Here is an 18,285-nt window from a genome sequence, read left to right on the forward strand (position 1 = left end):
ATTAATATGTCGATCCCCCAAATCACAATCAACAACTTCACAGCTACAATCAACAACAAAGATCACTCCACAGGAGTTAAATAGTTTAAGGATAAAAATAAGGTCATAATCACACTCCATTTTTTTCTCAATAGTTTGCTTCTTTTGAAAACCACATGCTTACTGATGCTGTGACAGCTCAAACCATTAATACTACCTTCAATGGCAGCACTTGTTGCTCAACATGACACATCCAGTATGTGTAATTTCCATTTCATGTTAAATGCTGTAAAAAAATTATAATTTGAGAGTAGTTATAATTGGAACAAAGAACAAACCTTCTGAAGTCCATCTACGCAAAGATTTGTATACCACCTGACATCTCAACACAGTGCTACCTCAACAGAAAGTTAACAAGATTTCTTGCATTACCATCTAACTATACATTTTATTCACATGTAAATTCTGCCTCCATAGCAGAGTGGTCAGCTCAGTTGACTGCCATGCGGAGGCCCCACAGTCTGTTCCTGGTACTGCTAGGAATATTTACTTGGTGGGAGGGCTGAAGCAAAGTGCACTCAGCCTCATGAGGTCAACTGAGGAGCTACTGGACCCAGTAGTAGTGGCTCCAGGTGCTGAAAACTGACAGTGGCCAGGTGAGTTGTGTGCTGACCCCACACCACTCCACACCGCATCCAATGATGCCACTGGCAGAGGATGTCATGATGCTCAGTAAGTACCGATGGGCCTACCAGGGCCTGTGGATGGAGTTACTACTCACATGTAAGAGATTTCAATAAATATGAATTAGTATATACACTAAATCCAAAGCATATCCATTAAAAAATAGTATTAATTCCAATAAAGGCTAAGCCTTGTTCACTTTGAGTACTTTTACCTGTTTTTTAATACTGGGTGTGCTTATTTCCTTGCCAACCATTAATGACTATGTGTGGCAGTTAAGCACTAGTACAGTAGAAAGAATGCATTTTTAAATGCAGAATTTAATATTTCAGATTTCTGCCTATTGTCTTTAGTTTTAACAGCACACTGGTCTACTAGAGACTATAAGGAATGTTTCAATCAAATGATTGATGTAAGGTATGAGCACAGCTTCCTACAATTTTCTGATAAATCTTTTGTCAGAATCTGACTGGGACATTGTTGCAGGCTTCATGCATAGATCACCTTCTGGACATACAAGTTTCCAGCAAGTTTTCTGTATTTAAACTAACAACCCAATGTAGGAAGAGAGTAACAATTTCTGTTTTTGTAATGCAATATTCTTAAAATGGAACCATTAAACTAAGTTGAGCCCTATGCAATCTTTTATTACCTTCCTGGTATGTATGTATTTAAAGCAAATTTTTTTACTGTGTTTGGACTTTAACGTCACATCTTCAACCTGTAACCTGTTACGTACACTTTAGTGACTATCTTTTCTCTCAAACACAAATACTCTCCTTGCTTTCTTGATTAACTTCTTGCCTTTGCTGACCATTGTCTGTAATAGCAACATGGTTGATTGCTTATCCTCGTCTCTATGATAACTCTCTCAAAAATTTTGGGTCTATTTGTAGCCAACAGGTCCAAAATCTCTCTTGCATGTGTGTTGGACTAGTTGGTCAAAACAGTTTGATGATAACATTTTTAGTATTACTTCACCAAACTATGTTTGCATCAATGGTACATGTGCAGTTTTCCCTAGTCGATACTAGGTAAATTAAAGCCACCTCCTACTAAAGTTGTATGCAAATAACAAAGTGGATCATGGGGCAGTACACATGGTAAGCTGCAGTGTATCAAGTGATGCTCCAGCCAATAGCATGCTTTTAACATGTCTGTAGTATGCATATACAATTTTCATCATTGATTTTCATGTTAGTTAACGTATGCTGAAGGTGTTTAGCCACTGTAGGGTTCACTATGGATGGCATAAAGCAAGCACGACAGGCATTACTTTAAGAAGAGACAGTGATAGTTTCCCAAGTGTGTAAATGTTTGCAGTGAGAATCAGAAGTAGAAATTCTGGTCCAGTGTGACACTTACCCCACGTTGCCTGTTAGCAAAGTAAGCAATGGATGAAGGGGGTAGCTTGGGACAGAGAGAGAGTGCACATTGGTGACAACACAAAGCGTTCTCCATCTCTCTCCATACAGAACTAATCATGGAGCCACCATCTTAGTTGCACACCACTACGCCACCATAAGATCAGGATATTTCTACGCTGCTGAATAGGGTGTACCTCTAAAAGTATGTCAGTATGACAACCAGTGGAAACATCCACTTATTAATTTAACTCTGTCACCACTGGTAACTATGCTGCATTAAAATTTGCAGCTGTACTAATTTTGGACCTTTTTAGATCTAATGCTTCTGCTGCCTGTTGCTATGACTTTCAATTTTCTCGGAGGTGTAATCAATCTTTTTGATACATTTTACATGTCACTGAAACTTTACCTACTGTCTAACTTTTATTTCAACATAAGCTCAGATCCTCTGATTATTATGTGAGGCTGATTGCTTTTTTGGAAAGGCACGAGTTCTGGAAATCCACGGCAAATTCTTTGGCAGTTAAAAACTGCTATTTCAACATTCTCATTTGACATATTTTTATCGAATCAGTTCCATAACCAGTGTCTCCTTCACCAGATTTTTGATACAGGTTTTGGAATTTTGCCTAACCAAAGACACATGTGAACTATTCAGAGCAATTCTATTAGTATCAGTTCTTCATTGCACGCAAGGAATCAGCAGTCAAGCTCAATGTAGAACTGATGAGGCCTCCAGTTCAGACCTTCCACTCAGTGAGAGGTTAGACAACAGTCAATCCTCCGAATATTGCTGTAAACTGATAGTTCATGTCAAACTTAATTAGTGAGGCTTGTTGTCTTCACCATTTCCATCAGTCTCAGGAAAGAACTAAGAATTGTCTAAGGTCTCAAGATTTCAGTCATTGCTGATAGAATGAAAAAATGACGTTTTGCCATTCGTGCACCCAGGTTCGTCGATGAGTACACCATCGCAGGCGCTCCTGTCTGTGATGCATCATCAAGCGTAACCGCAGCCAGAGTCTCCGAACTGGTAGTCCATGCTGCTGCAAACGTCGTCAAACTGTTCGTGCAGATGGTTGTTGTCTTGCAAACGTCCCCACCTGTTGACTCAGGGATCGAGATGTGGCTACACGATCCGTTACAGCCATGTGGATAAGATGCCTGTCATCTTGACTGCTAGTGATACAAGGCCGTTGGGATCCAGCACGGCGTTCCGTATTACCCTCCTGAACCCACCGATTCCATAATCTGCTAACAGTTATTGGATCTCGGCCAATGCGAGCAGCAATGTCGCGATACGATAAACCGCAATCGCGATAGGTTACAATCCGACCTTTATCAAAGTCGGAAACGTGATGGTACGCTTTTCTCCTCCTTACACGAGGCATCACAACAACGTTTCACCAGGCAATGCCAGTCAACTGCTGTTTGTGTATGAGAAATCGATCGGAAACTTTCCTCATGTCAGCACGTTGTAAGTGTCGCCACTGGCGCCAATCTTTTGTGAATGCTGTGAAAAACTAATCATTTGCATATTACAGAATCTTCTTCCTGTCGGTTAAATTTCACGTCTGTAGCATGTCATCTTCGTGGTGTAGCAATTTTAATGACCAGTAGTCTATCATTAAGCACAACCAAAATGATTTTGCTGTTTAATTCAACACAGAAACATGCAACCAACTAAAGAATATGCAATGCATAAATTAAGCACTGAGGCTCTCCGAGTGAACTGCCGGTAATTAGTGCCTGCTGCTTGAGAGCTTATGAACAGTGACCATCACAAAAACTCTGGAGCTCCATGTGCCACTGATGTACATGGTGGGCGTCAAATACGATACTGTGTAACATCAAACCATTGTGCTGCTGACAAAGAGATTTTAAAAAAAGTGGGATAGAGAGATTAGTGCCTAACATAACAGCTCTGATAACCTTACTGCATATGGGGCTTTGAAGTTGATGGATTATGTCTGCATCCATTCTCACCATAGTGTATCAACAGAAATAATTTTTAATCAGCTCAACAGAACTGAAGTTGGATTACTGCTCACTGGTGACAGGAACTTTTCTATGATGAGAGACATTTTCTGCCTCATAGAACAAACAGTTGTAGCACCACTGCTGGAAAAAACACAAGAGGGTATATGCAGCATTTTGTTGGGGGAATCTTTTCATGACATTCTCTAGGAACATTAATCCCTGTGGAAAACATTCTGTAATAATTTGGTTATTAATCTAGCTTCAGAGTGCTGTCTGGACAATAAAATGTCTTATCACATGGCTAGCAGTGACTTCAAAAAGATTTTCCTGGACCCAAATTCCTTGCATCTTAATGCGAAGCTCACTTTAGATGTGAGAAGGCAGTAATTTTTTAAATCATCATCATACATAAGTGGAAAATATATCACTTAATATGTAATACATGGAGAAGACATGTGTTTCATCTTTCTGTTTCTTGTTGGTATTTACACCAAGATATCGACACATTTCTTCTCTCTTCACTAGCTGGTCATTTATTCTGATTGTGGGGTTCTTTGCTCTCGAAATGTTCCATTTCACAAACTATAAACTGTTCTGTGAACTACTATCAGTAATTTCCTTTGTGCATCAATTATTTAGTGGTTTTCTGAACTTGTCTTCTGTTCTAATTTTGCCCCAGTGTTGACAACATCTATTATTACCAGATCAAAAGCATAGGCAATCTATCCTCTAGTGCTTCTTCTATTTTGAGTCTGTTTCAGCTGTGACTCTATGACACCATACCAAAGCTCTCAGCTACATGTAAGGACCTGTACAGAGCCCTTGGTGCCTCTTAGGAGAACATGTGTTGCTTGTCTGAGTGCCTCTGCTCATTCCCTGGTGAGGGCAGTAGCCTCCATGATGCGATCAAGCAGTTCATCTCACATATTCACGTATCATATTTATATCTCAGACTTCAACTCCATATACAAAAATCTAATGGTGCAGGGGCTGTCAATCATGGCGGGGAGTTAATTGTGTTGCAAGTACCAATCCAGCGATTACGGTAAGTGTGGTTGAGCCGTTCCCTCATACGTCTGGTAAAACGTGGATGGGCTTCATCATGCTGGCAGTGCACTACAGTCCACATGGCCAAAGAAACGTTTTCAAGGTGTTGAACAAACAAACTTTTCAAATAATGCAAGTTTTTCTGTCCCATCATACGCGCTTCTAAAATGACTGGATCTATCAACACGAAACGTGTTCTTTCTTGGAAACGATTTGGAGTAGGACATATGTCCATATGAGGTGTTTTTGCTTCAAAGTATCATTCCTATAATATCCTTGAATACTGACCACTCCTCCTGGGACACCCTGTATCTACGACCTATTTGTCATCTGAGGTTTTGGCAATATGTGGTGCATGATTCAAAACATATTCAGTGAATATCCTTGTTCTGAAACTGTACTGCATGGGGCTCATGCCAACCACGTTTGTGTCCTGAGGTCGCTGCATAGGAGCTTTTCACATGTTTTGGCTTGAGAATTTAAAATAAATCATCTAGTGTCTTTGCCCCTCCCCCATTTTTTTTTAGTATAAAGTTACAAACTGATCTTTAATGTATGCCTTGACTCCTGTTTTTCAACTCTTATTTTCTGTCATAGTTCTTTATATTGTTCTTTGACTGGACAGAACAGATTAAACTTTCTTCCTTGTTTTCTTTCTCCCTTCAATCTCTGGTGGTAGCATCTGATCATAAATGGACTTGTAACTCATTCCTAATCTTAGAGTACGTCACACTTTGGGGCTTCCTTCTCTAGAAATTGGCGTGCTTTCTGGTGTGGCTGTAACTCTTTTTGTTTCATGTTTCACACTGGACCAATATCTTTTTTAATTTCTGCATACTGTTTACTTTCCAACAAAGGCTTTTGTTTCTTACAAAGGTAACAAGTAATTTTTTAGCTTGCTGAATTCAGCTGTTTTCTGTATTTCTTCTTGGACAGTATTCCATGTGTCATTCTCCAGTTTTCCTGTGTTGTAAATTAGGAGATTACTTACAGGTTTAGAATCCATATTCTGTTCCTCTCATTCCTCTCATTGCCCCCTTCGAAGAACACCTGGTCTTTGTATCACTAGCTACATTATTTGTTCCTTTTCGCACATTGCTTACTGTTTTTGCAATCCTCCTCTAGATTGCCTGATTCTCCAGAAGGGATGAAACTGGTCCGTATTCCTTGCAAAATGACTGTACTCCTGGCAGTTGTGCCATTTGGTGACTGCAAGATAATCCATCATAGTGATTGACTGAAACTGAATGTACATTCTTTTCCGTATAACTATCTATGGTCTCACTTTTTCATTTACTTCAAGCACAATCTACCGCCAGTCTTTCTCTCTGGACAGTTTTAAATGTGGCTTTTGTTTCTTCTAAGAATTGGTTCTTATCTGTAGTTCCCTCAAAGTTCTGTTTGTATATTGGCTACATGAGTTCACTTTCTGGCATAGTTAATGGAATATCATTTACACTAACTGATTGAAACTATATGAACACCGTATGTAATGCAGAATTGACCACTATAGTCTGTCCAAAATTACTTTAGGATTGACACTTCAGGAGGAGCACATGGAGATATGGAACAGAGTTGCTACATCCCACATGGAACACACTGTAATCTTACATTTCATTCAACTCGCTCAAACAGGCAAACTATTCACTTTATAAATATGGAACTTTCATCAATGTGTTCTGAAAGAGTTACACTATGTTTTGATTTTAGTTTTATCTGTGGCAACAATTGATTAAGATGATACCAGGACAGTTTACGAAAGTACGTTCCCTCATGATGTTTCTGAATTTTCAAAATGCGGGGAATTCTTGTTGTTGTTGAAGTTAGATGAATACATTAAGTGAATGAAATCTTAAGAATGCATCAGACTTTCATATGTTCAAAACAAGAACACTGTCAGAGATCTCTAATGCAAAATAATTGGAGTTAAATATGACAGACAATGGTCCACTCGTGCATCAACTACTAATCAGGCACCCATACAGTTTTGACACGGGAAACAGATCGCTATAGGTTTGCAATGAAATTGTGATTAATTTTTGAGACCCACCTACTTAATTCTAATGCAACCAAAAATAAGATTAAATGTGTTTATCACGGTGGGAAAATGTATCTTAAATAGGCCAACCTCTATTGTTTAGAAAGAACAAAAACAATACAAATAACAAGGCCCCTGTATTTCAGCAGTTATACTGTAAACAGTAATATTTATTTTGTGTGATGTGTACTGAATGCCTGAGATGAACTTCCTTTGAAATTAGTAGCTATTAAGGCCTTATTATTAAAATTTCAGATGATATAATTTTGTTATGTAGGCACTTACAGATGTAAGCTGCGCACACCAAACAGGTAGCTGTATCCACCTGTGCTCCATTCTATTGAGGATAATGGAGAAACTCCACCCATGTCGCTTTCATCTCTATGACATATTCTTGAAGTGTCACTGTCAAGTGTCACTGTCACTGTTGTGGTTTAGTGAAATTATCATCTCCTCTAATGACTTTTCCAAAAGAGCTTCATTTTGCCATGCCCTTTCCATAATGTTGTGCGTATGTTTGATGGCTCTCTTCCAGTCTTCAGCATCTCTTGTGAGTGCTTCAACTGCAGCAAGGGTAAATTTATTATTCTTCCTGGCAACTTAACCTTTAATCTGGGTCCATGTTAACTCCATTGGGTTGAAACGGCAGTGGTATGGTGATAGCCTAACAACTGTATGCCAATGTTTTTTTGCCAGTTCATCAATTTCGTATATAGGGAATTGTGTCTTATGGAGAGGTATTTGTTCCATAATCTCCACCTTTTTGACGTCATCACTTACATCAATGTTATGATGCTGAAGCCAATCAATCATTTCCTCCTTTCAGTTTGCCATGGTAGGTGCCTTGTCAACAACAACTGAATGGTATGGAGCATTATCTAGTACAATTGCTGACTGTTTTTCAAGATTTGGTGCTAGCAAATCTTCAAACCACTTTGTAAATGTAACATGGTTCATTTCTTCGTGATAATCTCCCGCTTTCTTTGATTTAGAAAGCATGAGACTGATTGTGAGAAAACCATGGAAGGTGCCTTCCTTCTGCTGTGTCGTCTGTGCAGCCCTGCTTGACAATGTGACTACAATTGACACGTTTTGTCAAGCCACACCACTTCATCGATATTTATACTATGGATGTCCCTTAAAAATCAGCATCCCCATGCAGCTATATCCTCCCTCTCCATCACCAGTTTACGGCCACAGAAATATCCATAGTGAAATCCAAGGTTGTGTAAAACTTTGGACAAGGATGCACGACTGCTTTGAGAAAGTCCTGATTCTTCAAGTGTGACTAGTAACTTCCTGGACATCAGATGTTCCTTCCTGTGATAGTTATCATGAACATGGCAATGAATCGCATCCTCTGCAAATGAATCGACAGTGGTAATCCGCTTATCCATATGACATTTTTTCCAAGGGGTTATAAGTTTTGATGGTTCTTCAGTTTCCTTTTCTTTGTCAAGCATTTCCCTCCCAATCTTCACAACAGTGTTTTTGTTCATATTCAAAGCTGCAGCAGTTCTGTCGATCACTTTGGTAATGGAGAGCAGAGGGCCATTATTAAGGTTTTAATTCTCAAAGTAGGCACGTATCGTGAAAATCATTTCTATTGATTGCCCTCGTATGCCAATTCCCTAGTCAAGAGAATGACAACGAACATTCCCACTTATAACTTTCAACGAACTTCCCGCTGACATCACTGAGTACCAACCAACAAATAACGGTAACAATGAACAATGATAACAACAAATAACAGTGAAGACTCCTACAACCATAAAAATGAACACACAAAAAGTCACAGGGCACAACAATCACACAGGACAGCAAGTTGGCTGCAACTGAAGCCCACTGCAGGCAGGAAGTGTTGTGTGGGGTACAGGTTTGGCAACTTCAGGGATTTGCTGTAGCTGAAGGTAGCGTGGTATTGGCGGAAAATGGCCTGGTCCTGCCACATGGGTTTCCCCCCTACCGCTTATGGCATTGCTGTCAATGCTACAGTAATTTTGGACAGATTATAGATGTGATAAGAGGTGGACCCGATAATGTAAAATGAGGTGGGGAATATTGTGTTGTCATTAGAGAAGCGGTAATAGAAGAGTGGGTCAGTCAGGAGAGCTTAATGACACTGAACATGAACTTGTCATTGGATATCACCTGAATAACAAAACCACCATTGATGTTTCAGCCTTCCTAAGGCTGTCCAAGTCAACTGTTGGTGATACGATTCTGATGTGGAAACATGCTAGAATATTCCCAGCTAATCCAAGGCCAGGCAGACATCGCATGCTGATTGGCAGGGACTGTCCAGCAATGCGCAGGGTTGTTGCAAAAGAATCACATGAAATCAGCAGAAGAAATCACTTGAGTTCCGAAGTGCCACTAGTGGTTCAGCTAGCACAATGGCTGTGTGTACAGAGTTAGAAAGAATAGAGTACAAGGGTCGAGCAGCTCCTCATAGGCCACACACTTCTGTAGTCAGTGCTAAGTGATGACTGAGGCGATGTAAAGAGCAACAGCACTGGGCAGTGGATGACTGGAAATGTGTGACGAATCACTCTATTCCCTGTAGCAATCTGATGGAAAGGTTTGAGTTTGGGATTTGGGTTTGGGTTTGGTAAATGCCTGGAGAATGCTACCTGCCATCATGTGTAGTGCCAACAGAGAAGTAAAGAGGAGGTGTTACAGTATAGGGGTGTTTTGCATGATTAGGGTGTGGTTCTCTTGTTGCATTTAACAAAACACTAAAATTAGAAGGATATTAACACATTTTATAGCATTGTGTCCTGCATATACACTGAAGCGCCAAAGAAACTGGTATAGGCATGCGTATTCAAATACAGAAATATGCAAACAGGCAAAATACAGTGCTGCGGTAGGCAACGCCTATACAAGATAAGTGTCTGCTGCAGTTGTTAAATCAGTTACTGCTGCTACATTGGCAGGTTATCAAGATATAAGTGAGTTTGAACGTTGTGTTATATTTGACGCACGAGCGATGGGACACATCATCTCTGAGATAGCCATGAAGTGGAGATATTCCTATCCAACCATTTCATGATTGTACCGTGGATATCAGGAAACTGGTAAAACATCAAGTCTCTGACATCGCTGCAGCCAGAAAAAGATCCTCCAAGGATGGCACCAACGATGACCGAAGAGAATTGTTCAGTGTGACAGAAGTGCAACCCTTCCACAAATTGCTGTAGATGTCAATACTGGGTCACAACAAGTGTCAGAGTGCGAACCATTCAACGAAACCTCATCAATATGGGATTTCGTATCCAAAGGCATGACACGAAGCTTTATGCCTCGCTTGGGCCCATCAACACCGACCTTGGACGGTTGATGACTGGAAACATGTTGCCTGGTCAGACGAATCTTGTTTTAAATTGTATCGAGCGGACAGACGTGTATGGATGTTGAGACAATCTAATGAATCCATGGACCTTGCATGTCAGCAGGGGACTGTTCAAGCTGGTAGAGGCTCTGTAATGTTGTGGGGCATGTGCAGTTGGAGTGATATGGGACCCGGGATACGTCTAGGTACAATTCTGACAGAAGACACGTGCGTAAGCATTCTTTCTGATAACCTGCATCCATTCATGTCCATTGTGCATTCCTACGGACTTGGGCAATTCCACAAGGACAATGCGACACCCCACACATCCAGAATTGCTACAGAGTGGCTCCAGAAGCACTCTTCTGAGTTTAAACACTTTCACTGGCCACCAAACTCCCCAGACATGAACATTATTGAGCATATCTGGGATGTCGTGCAACATGCTGTTCAGAAGAGATCTCCACCCCCTTTGTACTCTTACGGATTTATGGACAGCCATGCAGGATTCATGGTGTCATTTCCCTCCAGCACTACTTCAGACATTAGTGGACTCCATGCCATGGCATGTTGTGGCACTTCTGTGTGCTAATTGGGGCCCTACACAATATTAGGTAGAAGGACCAGTTTCTTTGGCTCTTCAGTGTAGTAGAGCAACAGTTTGGAGACAAGGACTGATTTTATGAGCATGACAACGCAACCTGCCATAAAGCAGCATCTGTGAGGCAATGGTTTGTGGATCAATGTTATTATCTTATCTGGTTCAAAAATGGCTTTGAGCACTATGGGACTTAACTTCTGAGGTCATCAGTCCTCTAGAACTCAGAACTACTTAAACCTAACTAACCTAAGGACATCACACACATCCATGCCCGAGGCAGGATTCGAACCTGCGACCATAGCAGTCGCGTGGTTCCAGACTGAAGTGCCTAGAACCACTTGGCCACTCCAGCCGGCTATCTTATCTGGTTTCAGCTCTTGAGGAAGAATGGGCTGCCATTCCTCCTCCAGATATTCTGATAACTCATTGAAACTATTCCCCGCAGGGTTCAAGTGCCATAAAGGTACTACCAATAGCAGCCTCAGTTTCTCATATAAAAGCATCTCTCACTAGCAGGCTATCATTCTATTATTTCAAAAGTATTAATTACAAGCAGAATAATAAACAACAGCTAAACAAAAAGGCAGACAAATCACTTTAGAGATCTTTGGATTGTGCCTGAAGCAGTTTGATAGCAATTACCCAAAAAAGCAGTACATTACTCTCTCTCTCTCTCTCTCTCTCTCTCTCTCTCTCTCTCTCTCTCTCTCTCTCTCTCTCTCTCTCTCCCCCCCCCCCCCCTATTTTTTTTTTTTTTTTTGGAAAGTGTAAAAATGTAAAATAAAAAAAATGCAGTAAATGTAGCAGACAAAAAGAAATACAAATGTTTCAAAAATGAGGCAGACAGGAAGTGCCAAATGGCTAAGTAAGGATGACTAGAGGACAAATGTAAGAATGTAGAAGCATATATCACTAGGCGTAAGGTAGGTACTGCCTGCAGGAAAATTAAAGAGATCTTTGGAGAAAGGAGAACCATTTGCATGAATACAAAGAGCTCAGATTGAAATCCAGTCCTTAGCATGGAAGGGAAGATAAAAAGATGGAAGGAGTATACTGAGAGTCTATACAAGAGCGATATACTCGAGGACAATATTATGAAAATGGAAGAGGACGTAGCTGAAGATGAAATGGGAGATATGATACTGCGTGAACAATTTTACAGAGCACTGAAAGACCTAAGTCAAAACAAAGCCCCTGGAGTAGACAATATTCCATTAGAACTACTGGTAGCCTTGGGACAGCCAGCCGTGACAAAATTCTTCCAGCTGGTGGCAAGATGTGTGAGACAGGCAAAATAGCTTCAGACTTCAAAAAGAATATAATAATTCCAACCTCAAAGAAAGCAGGTGTTGACAGGTGTGAAAATTACCAAACCATCAATTTCATAAGTTATGGTTGCAAAATACTAACACGAATTCTTTTACAAACAAATGGAAAAACTGGTAGAAGCTGACCTCAGGGAAGATCAGTTTAGATTCCGCAGAAATGTTGGAACACGTGAGGCAATACTGACACCGACTTACCTTAGAAGATAGGTTAAGGACAGCAAACCTACGTTTCTAGCATTTGTTGACTTAGAGAAAGCCTTTGACAATGTTGACAGGAAGATGGCAGGTTAAAATACAGGGAGCGAAATGCTATTTACAATTTGTACAGAAAGCAGATGGCTGTCAGAGTCGAGGGGCATGAAAGGGAAGCAGTGGTTGCAAAGGGAGTGAGACAGGGTTGTAGCCTATCCCAGATGTAATTCAGCCGGTATATTGAGCAGGCAGTAAAGGAAACAAAAGAAAAATTTGGAGTAGGAATCAAAATCCATGGAGAAGAAACAAAAACTGAGTTTGCCGATGACACTGTAATTCTGTCAGAGTCAGCAAAGGACCTGGAAGAGCAGCTGAATGGAATGGACAGTGTCTTGAAAGGAGGATATAAGATGAACATCAACAAAAGCAAAACTAGGATAATGGAATGTATTAGTATTAAATTAAGTGATGCTGAGGGAATTAGATTATGAAATGAGAAACTTAAAAGTAGTAAACGAGTTTTGCTAATTGGGGAGCAAAATAACTGACGATGGGCAGAATAGAGTGAATATAAAATGTAGACTGGCTATGGCGAGGAAAGTGCTTCTGAAGAAGAGAAATTTGTTAAAAATCGGGTATAGATTTAACTGTCAGGAAGTCTTTCCAGAAAGTATTTGTATGGAATGTAGCCATGTGTGGAAGTGAGTGGCGATCAGACATGGTCAACTGGAACCTAGACAAACAGGTGTGCCTGCCCCAACATTCCAAAGCAGCACAACATTGGGCCCCTGTCATATCCAAATGCCCCACAAATCTGGATATTGCAAGATTTGATCAGCTGGCCAATGTCGCCTATTTTCGAACTCTCACAGGTGCAGATATGGTTTGTGTAACTGCTTCTGTAAGCCACCGTACGGTACACTGTGTTTGAACGACATTACTGAGGCACTTGTTGAAGCTACTCTTCATCACTCAGAGTTAGTGGTAATAATAATATGACAGTGGTCTATTGCTAAGCATATCCTAGTGTTACATATGCACAACATTTCCTCTAGGGAACTTACTAGCAACTACTGAGATGACAGGCTAGAAGTTTAATTTCATGTAACTTATTTGTTGTCTCAGACAAATTTTGATTTTGCATATACTGGACAACTTATTATTTAAATAATATTTCCCATTTATGAAGCCAATACAGAGTGCATATGAACATACACCTAAAACACTGAACACCTCCCCCCCTCCCCCCCACCACCACCACCACCAACAAGAAGGCAAACACACACACACACACACACACACACACACACTTGCTCCTTAGAAATCTGCATAAGCTACATTCAGTGTTTTAAGAATGACATATGTATTACATTCAACTAAAATATTGATTAAGCAAACCTCTTTTAATTTAGATTTACTGAAAATATTTTCTTAAATACTTACATTATAGTAGCTTATTTTCCCATTTGGATTTTGTGGTGAAGCCCAGCTGACTGATATAACACTTCCACCCTGTATACCACTGTTTTGACATGTCACTGTCACGTTCGCTGGTGGACCAGAAACTGCATGAAGAGAAAACAATTACACTTATAGGATAAGCAGTATAGTGATACTAACTGTTGGTCCATGAAAATGTAACAATGTCCATTAACAAAATATATTTGGTTGGGTGCAGCCAATTAATGAACACTGTTTAAATTCTCAATTAACATAATTTTTAAATTATGAAAGACAGCAGCACTGCTGTAATATTCTTAGCAACTGTTGTTTCATGTCACAACAATTACTTTCACACCAAGTTGATCTATTTTACATTGCTGTGCCTTGTTGACACCAAATAACTCCAGACTATTACTAAATAGCTGTACCCCCCCCCCCCCCCCAATACACACACACAAAATATTAAGAAATGAGACTTGGCTGAAAGCCAAAGAAGAATGGAGGCAAATTTCTGCAACAAGTAGAATGTAAATAGATGAGACATATTAGGATTCCAATTGAAGTGGAGTGTTTACAGTTGTTGCTGTTGTTGTAGTCTTCAGCCCAGAGACTGGTTTGATGCAGCTCTCCATGCTACTCTATCCTGTGCAAGCTTCTTCATCTCTAAGTAACTACTCCAACCTACATCCTTCTGAATCTGCTTAGTGTATTCATTCTTGGCCTTCCTCTACAATTTTTACCCTCCATGTTGCCCTCTAATTCTAAACTGGTGATCCCTTGATGCCTCAGAACATATCCTACCAACCGATCCCTTCTTCTAGTCAAGTTGTGCCACAAATTCCTTTACTCCCCAATTATATTCAGTACCTCCTCATTAGTTACATGATCTACCCATCTAATCTTCAGCATTCTTCTGTAGCACCACATTTCGAAAGCTTCTATTCTCTCCTTGTCCAAACTATTTATCGTCCATGTTTCACTTCCATACATGGCTACACTTCATACAAATACTTTCAGAAAAGACTTCCTGACACTTAAATCTATACTCGATGTTAACAAATTTCTCTTCTTCAGAAATGCTTTCCTTGCCATTGCCAGTCTACATTTTATATCCTCTCTACTTCGACCATCATCAGTTATTTTGCTTATCAAACAGCAAAACTCATCTACTACAGTAAGTGTCTCATTTGCTAATGTAATTCCCTCAGCATCACCTGATTTAATTCGACTACATTCCATTATCCTTGTTTTGCTTTGTTAATGCTTATCTTATATCCTCCATTCCTTTCAACTGCTCTTCCAGGTCCTTTGCTGTCTGTGACAGAATTGCCGTGTCATCAGCAAACCTCAAAGTTTTAATTTCTTCTCCATGGATTTTAATTCCTACTCCAAATTTTTCTTTTGTTTCCTTTACTGCTTGCTCAATATACTGGCTGAATAACATCTGGTACAGGCTACAACCCTGTCTCACTCCCTTCCCAACCACTGCTTCCCTTTCATGCCCCTCGACTTCTGTAATTGTCATCTGGTTTCTGTACAAGTTGTAAATAGCCTTTCACTCCCTGTATTTGACACCAGCCACCTTCAGAATCTGAAAGACCGTATTCCAGTCAACATTGTCAAAATCTTTCTCTAAGTCTACAAATGCTAGAAATGTGGGTTTGCCTTTTCTTAATCTATCTCCTAAGATAAGATGTAGGGTCAGTATTGCCTCACGTGTTCCAACATTTCCATGGAATCCAAACTGATCTTCCCCGAGGTTGGCATCTACCAGTTTTCCTTTCATCTGTAAAGAATTGTATTAGTATTTTGCAGCTGTGGCTTACCAAACTGACAGTTCAGTAATTTTCACACCTGTCAACACCAGCTTTCTTTGGGATTGGAATTATTGTATTCTTCTTGAAGTCTGAGGGTATTTCGTCTGTCTGATACATCTTGCTCACCAGATGGTAGAGTTTTGCCAGGGCTGGCTCTCCTAAGGCTAATGGAATGTTGTCTACTCCCGGGGCCACGTTTCGACTTAGGTCTTTCATTTCTCTGTCACACAGTATCGTAGCTCCCATTTCATTTTCATCATTTCATCCTTTTCCATTTCCATAATATTGCCGTCAAAGCACATCGTCCTTGTATAGACCCTTCTATATACTCCTTCCACCTTTCTGCTTTCCCTTCTTTGCTTAGAACTGGTTTTCCATCTGAGCTCTTGATATTCATACAAGTGGATCTCTTTTCTCCAAAGGTCTCTTTAATTTTCCTGTGGGCAATATATATCTTACCCCTAATGATATGCGCCTCTAGCCATCCCTGCTTAGCCATTTTGCACTTCCTGTCGATCTTATTTTTGAGACGTTTGTATTCCTTTCTGCCTACTTCATTTACTGCATTTTTATATTTTCTCCTTTCATCAATTAAATTCAATATCTCTTCTGTTACCCAAGGATTTCTACACGTCCTCATCTTTTTACCTACTTGATCCTACAAAATGAATTCAGCAGAAAACTAGTATTATACGTTAGCACTATTAAGTCACTTTATCTGCTATACATCATCTTGGAAAATTATGCATATCTTATCAGCTGTGATGGTTGACAGTCTTGGAATGTAACACTGAACACATTGTCAGACAACTGCCGTCAACAACTAGTCTGATAGAACAAATACACTCCTGGAAATGGAAAAAAGAACACATTGGCACCGGTGTGTCAGACCCACCATACTTGCTCCGGGCACTGCGAGAGGGCTGTACAAGCAATGATCACACGCACGGCACAGCGGACACACCAGGAACCACGGTGTTGGCCGTCGAATGGCGCTAGCTGCGCAGCATTTGTGCACCGCCGCCGTCAGTGTCAGCCAGTTTGCCGTGGCATACGGAGCTCCATCGCAGTCTTTAACACTGGTAGCATGCCGCGACAGCGTGGACGTGAACCGTATGTGCAGTTGACGGACTTTGAGCGAGGGTGTATAGTGGGCATGCGGGAGGCCGGGTGGACGTACCGCCGAATTGCTCAACACGTGGGGCATGAGGTCTCCACAGTACATCGATGTTGTCGCCAGTGGTCGGCGGAAGGTGCACGTGCCCGTCGACCTGGGACCGGACCGCAGCGACGCACGGATGCACGCCAAGACCGTAGGATCCTACGCAGTGCCGTAGGGGACCGCACCGCCACTTCCCAGCAAATTAGGGACACTGTTGCTCCTGGGGTATCGGCAAGGACCATTCGCAACCGTCTCCATGAAGCTGGGATACGGTCCCGCATACCGTTAGGCCGTCTTCCGCTCACACCCCAACATCGTGCAGCCCGCCTCCAGTGGTGTCGCGACAGGCGTGAATGGAGGGACGAATGGAGACGTGTCGTCTTCAGCGATGAGAGTCGATTCTGCCTTGGTGCCAATGATGGTCGTATGCGTGCTTGGCGCCGTGCAGGTGAGTGCCACAATCAGGACTGCATACGACCGAGGCACACAGGGCCAACACCCGGCATCATGGTGTGGGGAGCGATCTCCTACACTGGCCGTACACCACTGGTGATCGTCGAGGGGACACTGAATAGTGCACGGTACATCCAAACCGTCATCGAACCCATCGTTCTACCATTCCTAGACCGGCAAGGGAACTTGCTGTTCCAACAGGACAATGCACGTCCGCATGTATCCCGTGCCACCCAACGTGCTCTAGAAGGTGTAAGTCAACTACCCTGGCCAGTAAGATCTCCGGATCTGTCCCCCATTGAGCATGTTTGGGACTGGATGAAGCGTCGTCTCACGCGGTCTGCACGTCCAGCACGAACGCTGGTCCAACTGAGGCGCCAGGTGGAAATGGCATGGCAAGCCGTTCCACAGGACTACATCCAGCATCTCTACGATCGTCTCCATGGGAGAGTAGCAGCCTGTATTGCTGCGAAAGGTGGATATACACTGTACTAGTGCCGACATTGTGCATGCTCTGTTGCCTGTCTATGTGCCTGTGGTTCTGTCAGTGTGATCATGTGATGTATCTGACCCCAGGAATGTGTCAATAAAGTTTCCCCTTCCTGGGACAATGAATTCACGGTGTTCTTATTTCAATTTCCAGGAGTGTATTTAAATAATATTTTGCACTTTCTACCTTACAAACTTCCATTTTTTCAAGTGTGTCATCAATATAGGCAATTAGCAACCATCATGCTGTAACAGGGACGATTGTCATCAAAGGCAAAAATGCTATAAAACGGTAGGGGAGTACTTGTGTTTGGTCAAATAGGTATCAAGTTAGTAATAAATTACTTAAATAATGAGTTGAGAACTTTTAG

The 18,285-nt window shown here is 41.3% G+C and overlaps 1 protein-coding gene across 1 annotated transcript in view; it reads right to left on the reverse strand.

The window, feature by feature from the left end:
* The window catches only part of LOC126469681 (tyrosine-protein phosphatase 69D), a 400,445-nt gene that overhangs the window by 203,915 nt on the left and 178,245 nt on the right, over nt 1-18,285 (reverse strand). Inside the window, exon 10 of the mRNA XM_050096833.1 lies at nt 13,994-14,115. Within this exon, the coding sequence (XP_049952790.1) occupies nt 13,994-14,115 (122 nt within the window). The remainder of the gene's footprint in view (nt 1-13,993; nt 14,116-18,285) is intronic.

The sequence above is a fragment of the Schistocerca serialis genome, chromosome 3 (assembly GCF_023864345.2).
Source record: "Schistocerca serialis cubense isolate TAMUIC-IGC-003099 chromosome 3, iqSchSeri2.2, whole genome shotgun sequence".
Classification (NCBI taxonomy): Eukaryota; Metazoa; Arthropoda; class Insecta; order Orthoptera; family Acrididae; genus Schistocerca; species Schistocerca serialis.